Genomic DNA, 12,287 nt, shown 5'->3' on the forward strand with positions numbered 1-12,287 from the left:
ATTTTTGTATTTTCCATTTTTCCCCTTTTTCTTGAAATTTAGTATGAAGACAAAATAATAATAAAATAAAAATGAACTAGAACAAAAATAAAATAAAAATAAAAATAAAAACTCCAGAATGGAAACCAATAAAGAAAAAATTAAATGAATTAAACCAATAAAGTTAAAAAGTTAAAAAAATCAAAAATTTGGTGTCTACAGAGGGGAGGTTGTGAAGACTCGAAATTTTCTTTATTTTATTTTATTTTACTGGTTTAATTAATTATTTAATTCGACTATTTAAAATCCATTTATATGGAAAAATGCCTCTCTTATGTTTTTAAAGCGTTTTGTTAGAAAAGTTACTTTTCGAAAACTCATTTAGTTCAGAACAACGAGTACACATTTTTCAGAACTATATTTGAATTGAGAGTGTATTAATTTTGAAAAAAAAATAAGAATGATCAATAGTAGATTAAGAAAAGTCGTGAGGACTCGAAAAGAATTTATTTATTTTAAACTCCTGTTACAAGCTTATTTAAATATTTAATTGCCTGTTTGCCCCGAATATTATTTTCTAACCTTTTTAGACTCAATTCATGGAACTATGACTTTCATGTATTTTTAAAATGACTTGTTATGGAAATTAATTTTTGGAAGTTCGTTTAGTGAGAATAGTGAATACGCGTTTTCGAGACAGCGATCGATTTGGCGATACAGTGAGTTTAGAAAATTGGAGACTTATACATCAGTTTTAAAAATAGGTATTTTTATGTTTAAGTACTCAAGTATTAGTAGTAGTACTATCGTTATAAGAATTTCTTAGAGGTTTTGCCGTAACGCGTATAAATCGAAAATTCACGTATATCGAGTCGGAGCGGTTAATTAGAGAATTAAGAAATTTATTCTAGACTATTAAGAGTGAATAATAATAGTATGAATACGAGTGCATTGGAGATTTAGTACACAAGTGAAACAAACTCAAGAGGAATCGAGCACGAAACGCGCGCGTGCACGCGGGAAAAAGAGTTGACCTTTGAATCAATGAGAGCCACACATTTTAGTTTCACATGGGAGCATCACACTAGATTAAAACCCTCCATATACTTACCTCAATTGCCGCCTCTTTTGCTTCCATTCCAGCCGTGCAACACCAAGAGAAAGAGACCAAAGTTCCTTCTTCATTTCACCTCTCAAACTTGCACCAAATCACTTGAAATTTCTACCACAAACTCAAAACTACTTGAAGATTCACTTAGGCAAGGAGAAGAGCTACATTTCCACGGTTTCTTGGAGCTTTCTTGTGGCAAAAAATCTGACCTTTATCATCTAAGAAGGTATATGACGATCAAGCTCTCAAATCTTAGTTCATGGAAGTTATATTGCACTTATAAGTTCATATATTCATGTGGGTAGTTTTATTTATGTTGGATTTTGGTGTGTGGGCTCTATGAACTCCCACAATGACTTGAGGACTGATTTCATGAGTTTTAATGTTATTAATGTTGGTTTGGTACTTAAATTAGTGGAAATAAGTTGTATTGATGAAAGGAAACTCAAAGGAGGTGAAGAGCAAAAATATTTTGATTCTGCCCTTATGAATTTCGTGCACTTTAGTGCAATTTTTTGAGGTTCTAATGACTTGTTTATGATGTATACATGTTATATGAGTTGTGTAGAAAGTTTCATTGAAAAATAACATGATTTGGTTGATCAAATGTGTTGATTTCCAAAGTATGGCAGAACTGGAAAATTTTCGCGGATTGCCCAGACAGTCCTGTTGTTTCAGCTGTAACTTTTTTCTCCGATGTCATAATCGAGTACCGTTTGCGGCACTAAAAACTAGACATTTCCAGCTTTCTATTGGTATAAAATTCACATCTTGGTTCCACTTGTGTGAACCAAACCATTCGTTTGAAATTTGCTGTCCTGTTTCGTTGGTTCACTACAGGGCAGAACGTGAACTACAAATTGATGCTCAAATGTGGGTAGTTGTGGACGGATTTTGAAAATGGTTTCTTTTGAGAAATTGTAGCTTTATGAATGTGTTTTCCAAAACCACCAACCACGCTCAATTCCAAGTTGAATTGAGTGAGTTGTGACCAAAGTTTGAAACTGACTCAATGAGGAAATTCCTCATTTTGGACTAAATCTTTAACTAATCTTGGTTTGGGACTTGTACTCGAAATTCTTGGTGTTAATCACCCACAAATTTTGTTTTGGATGCCTCTTAGACATTTTCTATGCTAATGGACTGTGTTTGAGGAACTTTATAAGCTAAACGTTTTGAAAACGGAAAACGGAACTCACAAGGCATATTTGCATTGAAATTTTTGGAACTTTGGTGTTTTGGTTAATCAACTTCCCATGCTTATTTGTCCATGAAATTTGGCAGAGAAATCCTTATATGGTAGTATTATACTGCTAATTTTGGTGCCATTCCGAGTTCATTTCACTGATCAACTAAACTTCCAAAGTTGATGACTTGATTTTGGAAAACCCTTGTTTAACAAGGAAATTTAGGTAACTTTGAGCTACCATATCTTGGTGCTCAAAGCTTCAATTCTCGTTCTGCTTGTTCCATTTTAAACTTGGATTACAACTCTAATAGTATTCCAAATTTCAGAGGCTAGTCCCAATTCTGTGAATTTTTCCGAATTTTCAAAGTTGGCGAAAAATCAACCCCGGAACTGCCTCGATAGTCTAGAACAGAAACTTTGAGCCGAATTTTGAATACCTTCCGTTTGGAATCATGGAAAAGTGTCTTCTAGAAACTTTTAGTACTTTGGAAGTAGTTTCCAACGGTACCAAGTTTTCCAATTTTGGACTCATAGAGAGTGAGATCTCATTTTTCAAAGTTTGCTTGCCGAATCTGAAATTTCCAAACTTAAACGAAATTGAGGGTTTCAAACTCTCCATTTTCCTCCGATATTGCTAGACCGTTTTACACTTGATTTCAAAGGCGAAAATCAAATTTCTCTTGTGTTTTTGAAACCTACTTCTGAGTTTCGATTATAAATAATTAAGGTTCAATTCATGAATTTTTCTTAGAATGTACACTAGTACAACCTTCTCGATAAGTAAGGAATTTTAGGCGATAGTGTGTAATAGACAACTATTGTCTGCTCAGGTGCTCAAGGAGACCTTCAAGAGGATCTCGAGGGGAATACCTAAAGGCTTATTTACACATTTATTCTCTTGTTTCAATAGGTGATTGTTCCACATAGGAGTACGTAATTTGAATAAGTCTATGACATGTTTATTCCATGATCATTAAGTATTAAGTGCTACATGTTAAGTATTTACCACATTCATGCATATTTAAGTAAGGTATACTTGAATTACTCGACATGAAATACTTGATTTGCATATTTATGTAATGTGTTTAAATGATTAAATATGCTATGGCAGCATAAGTCGGTTGGAGTGAATCTCCTCGACTCTTAAATGGTAAAAGGGAGAAACGGCCAATGGCGGCCTATTAAAATGACTAATGTCTACCAATTAACCGTGATTACTACCGTTAATCGTTAATCGTTAACCGTTTACCGTAATTACTTACCGTTTTCCTATCTACTTGATTACCTGGTACTTGATTACTTGATTACCGTAAATTACATGTTCACATGAAATTGTCAAATATTGCTTACATGTTTATGTGTTAATTGTTGCTAGTATTTGCTCATATGAAATTATCCACCATTTTAAGGCGAGTGTGTACTTTATCTCACTCAACCTACCAAAAGAATAAATTTTTACCGTTCATCAAGTTATTTGATTACTTGTGCATGTTGTAAGCTCTAAGCTGAACTTGGGTCCTGCCCTTGGTTACTGACCTACTCGAGCCAGGACTGGGCTCGGTCGGGTAGGTTGGAACCCTGGGTCACCGTTTCGGTATACTCGAGTATTACCACTGGAGGGATAAGGCGATGGCCAGACCGTACCATGGGGATCGGAAGTCATAAGGTGCAGATGACAGAAATGGTTCCACTGGAACACCGTATCCTTCAAATGTGTGTTTATTTTGTATAATGATAACCGTTTCATGCAAATGTGCTATACTTGTGATATGTTCAAATTACTCGTAGAATGATAATTGTCTCATATTCATATGTCAATGTGCAACCCTGAACCATACATGCGGTATGCTCAATTACTTGATTTATTAGAACTGCTAGAGTGTCTTGGAACCTTACTGGGTTGTGTAGCTCATTCCACGATTTTATTTTCTTTAACAGGGTTCGAGACCGAGAGTACTCGTGAATAGTACTAGATTGCCTTCTTTTGAAGACTTTGAGTTGTACTACAACAGTTGGCAGTAGTAAATATTCTTTTGGGTTGTATTAAGCTTGAGAGCTGATTATTTGTAAGTGTGAGATATTTTGGAGTACTTTTATTATGTATCGAAGTTATTTGAAGTATTATTGAAGTATTCCGAACTTGTGAATTGTGGATTATAGTGAGTTCTGAGGAGAGTTGGGCAGGCGTCCCGCGGATACCCTTTGGTTCGCCTTAGGGAGAAGTGGGGGCGTCACAAGTTTCCCCTTGTAAAAGGACGAAACTCCCTGCCAAGAATTACCAAAATTCAAGCAAATAATCTTCCTAACATCTCTCAAATCCAATTCTCACATTTAGAATGAATAGTACCAACAAGGATGTCATGAAATGCATAATACGTCCAACACTTGAGAAATAAAACCATTTGTAAGAATGGAATAATATTTCAAAGTAAAGTAGACTATCAATGTTAATGTGCTATAATATTAAGCTTTAAACATCAATTTAACACAACATCTTCTTATGAATTACGAAAAACATCCTCAATTCAAACAATTCTCAGCTTTTGGCAATTTCTCTCAAAGTAATACATAACAATCCACTATACTTACTACAATTTATCATCAATTTGCCTAAAAATGAGCTTCATTTCAAACAAACAAATGCAAATTATATAAAGAAACAAGAAATTGCAAACAAAAGTATAATGTGCTTTCATGAGAAAAATTATACAAAATTTATCACCATATTAACAAATTTCTCAATTCTAAGCAAACAAGCATTGCTAATGACATATATTAGCACAATGTAACACAATTATAGCATTAAAATCCAACATATATGCGTTTCCCACATTTATAGAAAAATAGAAAAAATTAAGAATTGAGAAATGTAAAATTTCAAAAAAAGATGAAAATTGTTACCTCAAATGTGTAGAGTGATGATGGAAGATGATAATAATGCAAAAATGAAAGAGAAACAGTCCAAATTCGCCCCCAAATTGATGAAATTCAATTCGACCCCTTTCCTCTGATTTGATGATCAAAAGCCCCCAAATTTATGTTTTTGATGCGAAATTGTTGAGGGTTTATGGCCAGAAGATGTTGGGGGGTGTTTTATGGTGAAAGATTGAAAGATTAATGGAGAAAATGGAAGATTAGAGGAAGGGATTAGGGTTTCGGTGAGAAGAGGGAAAAAGAAAGCTGAAAAATGAGGAACCGAAGCCGCGGTTCTGCTCATATCGCGAACCGATCCGAGCACGGATCGGTTCTGGAAGTCCTCGGATCTGACAGAGCTCGGATCCGTCACTCCAGAAGTTCAGCCGAGCCCTCGGATCCAACTGGGTTTTGTTGGATCCGAGCTCGGATCCCCTATTTTTATTTTTTTGATCTTCAAAGGATCCGAGGTCGGATCCGTCTGGGTTTTTCGAAAACTGCAATTTTTCAAACTTTTTCTCCCTTTTCCGGCCAATTCCAAATTACACATTGGACAAACTTTTTATCAATTCCAACCTCCCATGCACATGTAATATACCATAAACACAATATCTAATCTTTCAAAACACATCAAACACATCTACATTGCAAATCGAGGGGTGAGGTTCTTTGATCATTTTTGCACTTTTACACCAAAATGGCACTTTTGGGCATTAAATGCACATCAAATGAGTCCATGAGCATTTATAAACATGTTATCATCAAACTCACTTAAATATAATTGAAATGGAAACTGTATATATGAATGGTAATTCTAAACACTTAAAGTACAATTTGGTAAGAAAACCTCCTTTTTTACACTTGTTCTTCAAGTGTACCTCCAAGATGGATGATGAACCTCCCGTACCTCCTACAAACAAGTGAAATACATCTAATTAGTCAATTAAATCACACCAAAATGAAAAAAAAAATTCATAAAAACACACAACTACAATATTATTATTGGGTTGCCTCCCAACAAGAGCTTTTGTTTAGAGTCGTTAAGCTCGACTCTCCTATAACTTTTTTAACTCTCCATTACGTTTCCTAAGGAGTAAATTACTCCTTTAGGAACCTTTTCTCCGACCAAATAGGGTTTCAATCTTTGACCATTTACTTTAAATGGGGCACCATTTTCTCCTTTTATTTCCATTGCTCCATAAGAAAACATGCGAACCACTTCAAATGGCCCGGACCATCGAGACTTAAGCTTTCCAGGGAATAATTTAAGTCTTGAGTTAAACAATAACACCTTTTGCCCTTCTTCAAAATACTTAGGAAGAATGTGTTTATCATGCCAAAATTTCACTTTTTCTTTGTAAATCTTGGCATTCTCATACGAAGTTAACCGCGATTCCTCCAATTCGCTTAACTCGAGCATTCTCTTTCCACCTGTAGATTTAAAATCAAAATTAATAGCTTTAATGGCCCAATAAGATTTATGTTCTATTTCTACAGGTAAATGACACACTTTCCCATAAACAATCTTATATGGAGACATTCCCAACGGCGTTTTAAATGCCGTTCTATACGCCCACAAAGTATCTTCAAGCTTGTTTGTCCAATCCTTTCTTGATCGGTTGACCGTTTTCTCCAAAATAATTTTAATTTCCCGGTTGGCCAACTCCGCTTGGCCATTGGCTTGAGGATGATAGGGAAGTGACTTTTTATGCCTGCATCCATATTTAAGCAACAAAGTGTCAATAATTTTATTACAAAAATGCTTACCTTCGTCGCTTATTATTGCCTTTGGAACTCCAAACTTACAAAATATGTTCCGTTTAAGGAACTTAAGCACAACTTTAGTATCATTAGTTTGTGAAGGAATGGCCTCCACCCATTTAGAAACATAATCAATTGCTAAAAAGATGTACTTATTATTAAATGAACTAGGAAATGGTCCCATAAAATCAATACCCCAAACGTCAAATAGCTCGACTTCCAAATATATAGTCAAAGGCATTTCATTCTTTATTGAGATATTACAGATTCTTTGGCATTGATCACAACTTTTAACCCAATTTCTAGTGTCTCGGTACATAGTAGACCAATAAAATCCAGATTGCCATATCTTTGCTACGATTTTAGTTGTACTAAAATGACCTCCCATTTCAAGGGTATGACAATGCATTAAAATACTATGTACCTCTTCTTCCGAAACACATCTTCTAATTATTCCATCTGCACAATGTTTGTAAAAGAATGGTTCCTCCCAAAAATAATGTTTAGCATCATTTAAGAACTTTTTCCTTTGATGAGAATTCAAATCACTTGGTATCACTCCACTAACTACAAAGTTAACTAGATCAGCATACCATGGTGACCTATAAATTGTCATTAAAAACTCATCTGAAAATTCTTCTTTAATGGATGAATGGTCTTCTTGAGCCATGTTTTCCAGTCTAGAAAGATGATCAGCAACTAAGTTCTCGGATCCTTTTTTATCTTTGATCTCCAAATCAAATTCCTGCAATAATAAAATCCATCGAATTAGTCGAGGTTTTGCATCTTTCTTATTTAAAAGATATTTGAGTGCTGCATGGTCGGTATAAATGATAACTTTAGATCCTACTAAATACGATCTAAACTTATCTAATGCAAAAATCACTGCTAGCAACTCCTTCTCTGTTGTTGCATAGTTGACTTGGGTTTCATTTAACATTTTACTTGCATAATAAATAACATGAAATCTCTTATCATGTTTTTGCCAAAGAACAGCCCCAACTGCAAAATCACTTGCATCACACATTAATTCGAATGGCAATCTCCAATCCGGTGATGCTATTATAGGTGCGGAGACAAGTTCCTTTTTCAACCTATTAAAAGCAAATAAACACTCGTCATTAAAGTGAAAAGAAATATCTTTTGCAAGTAATTCACATAAAGGTTTAGCAATCTTGGAGAAATCCTTAATAAACCGCCGATAAAATTTCACGTGTCCAAAAAAGCTGTGAATGCATTTCACATTGATAGGTGGAGGCATTCTCTTAATAACCTCTATTTTCGCTTGATCTATCTCAATACCTTCTGAAGAAATTTTGTGGCCTAACACAATACCCTCACAAACCATGAAGTGACATTTTTTTTCAATTGAGTACAAGGTTTGTTTTTTCGCATCTCTGTAAAATTAGATCTAAATTGTTAAGACAATCATCATAAGTAGATCCAAATACAGAAAAATCATCCATGAAGATTTCCATAATTTTCTCATTAAAATCAGAGAAAATTGCCATCATGCATCGTTGGAAGGTGGCCGGTGCATTGCACAGTCCAAAAGGCATTCTTCGAAATGTAAAAGTGCCGTAAGGACAAGTGAATGTGGTTTTCTCTTGATCTTCCGGTGCAATGACTATTTGATTGTATCCTGAAAAACCATCCAAAAAATAATAAAATTCATAACCAGCCAATCTTTCTACCATTTGATCAAGAAAAGGTAGAGGAAAATGATCATTTCTAGTAGCTGCATTCAATTTTCTATAATCAATACAGACTCGCCACCCAACCACAACTCTAGAGGGAATCATTTCATTATTTTTACCATGTACTATGGTTATCCCCCCTTTCTTTGGCACTACATGTATAGGAGAAATCCAAACACTATCAGAAATTGGAAAAATTATACATGCATCCAACCATTTAAGAATTTCTACTCTTACCACTTCTTTCATGTTTGGATTTAACCTTCATTGAGTTTCAACCACCGGTTTAGAGTTTTCTTCCAACAAAATCCTATGCATACAAATAGTTGGACTAATTCCTTTGATATCAGAAATTGTCCATCCTATAGCCTTTAAATGCTTCCTTAGAACACGTAAGAACTTGTCTAGTTGTTCCTCATCTAGTGCAGAATTTACAATTACCGGCAATGTCTCTTTTTCTCCAAGAAACGCATATTTGAGGTATTTAGGCAGTGGTTTAAGCTCAAGCCGTGGTGCTTGCTCACATGATGGTGGAGGCAGCCCTTTGCTCAATCCTAACTCCTCATATGCATTTCTCCTTTTGTAAGGAACCTGTGCCTGCAAAAATTCAATCATTTCTTCAACTTGCTCCTTTTGTATACCTATACCATTAAAACAAAATTCAAGAGAATCATCATCAAGATTAACTTGACTGATCTCTAATGCCAATTCATCACATATGTCAATCGAATAAACATGGTCAGTAAAAGATGGATATTTCTCCACTTTACTCAAATCAAATTCCACTTCCTCTTCACCGATTTGGAACTTGAACTTACCACGTTTGACATCTATTATTGTACCTGCAGTGGCCAGAAATGGTCTACCAAGTATAATAAGTACATTTACATCTTCCTCCATGTCTAAAACAACAAAATCAACAGGAATAATAAATTTCTGCACTTTAATGAGCACATTCTCCAATATGCCCATTGGATGTCTAATAGACCTGTCAGCCAATTGGAAGGAGATGTTAGTACGTTTTAACTCTTTCAACCCCAATTGCCTAGCCACAGTTAAAGGGATCAATGACACACTCGCACTAAGGTCACAAAGTACTTTAGAGAATTCTACATTACCAATAGTGCAAGGAACTGTGAAACTCCCTGGATCTTTCAACTTTGGTGGCAATTTATTTTGTATGATGGCACTACATTCTTCTGTTAATGCAATTGTCTCGCTATCTACTAACTTCCTTTCCTTAGTCATTATCTCCTTGAGAAATTTTGCGTATGAAGGAATTTGCAAAATAGCATCAATAAAAGGAATGTTAATATGTAATTGTTTGAAAATGTTGACAAACTTTTCAAATTCTTTATCATTTCTCGAAGGCTTTAATCTTTGAGGGAATGGCACCGGTGGAGGAATTGGTGTTGTTTCTCCCATTTTTGGCTCATTTTTCTCCATATTTTCTTTCCCTTTGATTTTCTTGCCGTCCTCTCCTAACTCACTCAACTGCTTGTTCTCTCTTCTTTCACCTTCTTTCTCATGTTCAACTACAGGTGGCTCACCTACTTCCTTACCACTACGGGGGGTTATAGCCTTCACATGCTCCCTTGGGTTCACCTCAGTCTTACTAGATAAATTCCCTTGGTTGCGATTGTTTACCGCATTTGCTATTTGCCCTAATTGGACCTCAACATTCCTGTACATATTGGTGAGTTGGTCCATCCTTCCTTCAATTCTTTTAAACCGTTGAGTAATGGCACTAGTTAACTTTTCAATTTTATCATTTGATACATTTGCCAGCTTCTCAATTGTCCATTCCCAAGCTGGTTTGGACTCCGAAAATGGTTGCTTTGGTTGAAAATCCGGTGGATTAACTGGTTTTTGTTGGTTCCCTTGATCCTTCCATCCAAAATTCGGGTGATTACGCCATCCTGGATTATAAGTATTGAAGTATGGATTGTTTTGGGGTGGACGGTTGTAATTGTTGAGATATTGAACCTATTCGCTGCTAGAACATATAAAATCATCATGATCTCCGTCGCAAGTAGTACAACATGCAACAACTACTCCTTGATTAGAACTAGAACCAACTTGCCTATTAAGCATTTTAACCACATTATCCATCTTTGCACTTAACATATTCAAGGTATCTACTTCAAGCATACCTGTGGTTCTCCTTGTATTACCTCGTTCGTTTGCCCATTGATAGTTGTTAGCAGCCATTTCTTCAATCAATTGTTGAGCTTCCTCAGCTGTCTTCCCCATCAATGCTCCTCCCGCTGCCGCATCTACATGCGTCTTTGTTGGATAGGTGAGACCATTGTAAAATGTTTGGACTACTAGCCAATCTGGTAAACCATGATGAGGACATCTTCGTTGCAGTTCCCGATAGCGCTCCCAAGCTTTGTACAATGTCTCTCCTTCCTGTTGAGAGAAACTAGTTATATCCATTCTAAGTTTAGCAATTTTTCCAGATGGAAAGAATTTATTAAGAAAAGCCTTAGTTAATTCAGCCCAAGTTGTAAAAGTATTTGGATGATGAGATTGTAACCAAACCTTGGCCTTGTTCCTTAGCGAAAATGGAAACAATCGAAGTTTAATTGCATCATCATTAACACCATTAAACTTAATTGTATCACAGATTTCAAGAAATGTTGACAAGTGAGAGTTTGGATCTTCGGTAGTATTACCTCCATATTGAGATTGTTGTACCATTTGAATCAGTGATGGTTTAATCTCAAAATTATTAGTATTTACCGTTGGCCTTATAATGCTAGTTTGAGAATCTTGTGTTCCCGGTAAAGCAAAATCTCGTAGAATTCGTCTATTTGGTTCATTTTCCGCCATTTCTTCCTCAAATGGTAATTCTATCAAGATTTCTTCTATTGGCTGCCAAACCTCTTGTTCTTCTTGATGCGGTGTATTCCTTTTTTGTCTCCGTAGTGTTCTCTCAATTTCAGGATCGAAAAGTGCAATTTCTCGATTTGATCGGTTCATACACTACAAATAAAAACAAGAGAAATTTTGCAGTTTTAATTATTAAAATCAACTATAAACAACTTGAATAAAAATAATGAAAATATCTAAATTAATAGAGATGATTAGACCCTAATATTATCGCTCCCCGGCAACGGCGCCAAAAATTTGACGGGATTTTTATATCAATGCAAGCTTAAATCCGATTTTATACCCGTTGACTGCAAGTATATAGGCCGAAATCGTAATGTAGGGTATGTATCGGGTCGATCCCACGAGGAGCAAATTAACCAATTACTAGGTCCTTGTTTTCTCTATTATTTAGACTTATGAATAAATTTGAGCAGAGAAAGTATATTGCTATAGTCTACAAATCTGATATACTAATCTAGTTTAACAAATGCTAAATGCAAATGGAGAAATTTCATTCAAGATTGAATCTAGGGATGTAGATTCCACTTATGGCATAAACAACACAAATGAATAGATTTACCTCTTGTTATTTTTCTTGTTTAACCAGAGATTCATTTCCAAAATTACCAAGTCTCATTCTCATGATGAAATAGCCTAGAGTAATTCAATTTTCCCTATTTTCATGGTGAAATACTAGCTCTACTCTGTTTTCTTTCATGAAATGCTAAGTAATCCACTTAAGTGTATCTCTATTTTCATG

The 12,287-nt window shown here is 35.3% G+C and overlaps 1 protein-coding gene and 1 non-coding gene across 2 annotated transcripts; one reads left to right on the forward strand and one right to left on the reverse strand.

Annotated features, from left to right (window-relative positions):
- Positions 1-8,914: 8,914 nt before the first annotated feature.
- On the reverse strand, positions 8,915-10,360 carry LOC113729233 (uncharacterized). Its single transcript, XM_027253556.1, has one exon. The coding sequence runs from the start codon at positions 10,358-10,360 to the stop codon at positions 8,915-8,917; it is 1,446 nt and encodes a 481-aa protein (XP_027109357.1).
- Positions 10,361-10,991: 631 nt separating this feature from the next.
- Positions 10,992-11,098, forward strand: LOC113733580 (small nucleolar RNA R71). Its single transcript, XR_003459084.1, has one exon. It is a non-coding gene; the product is annotated as a small nucleolar RNA R71 (small nucleolar RNA).
- Positions 11,099-12,287: the final 1,189 nt, after the last annotated feature.

This window comes from Coffea arabica, chromosome 2e (assembly GCF_036785885.1).
Source record: "Coffea arabica cultivar ET-39 chromosome 2e, Coffea Arabica ET-39 HiFi, whole genome shotgun sequence".
In the NCBI taxonomy this organism is placed as follows: Eukaryota; Viridiplantae; Streptophyta; class Magnoliopsida; order Gentianales; family Rubiaceae; genus Coffea; species Coffea arabica.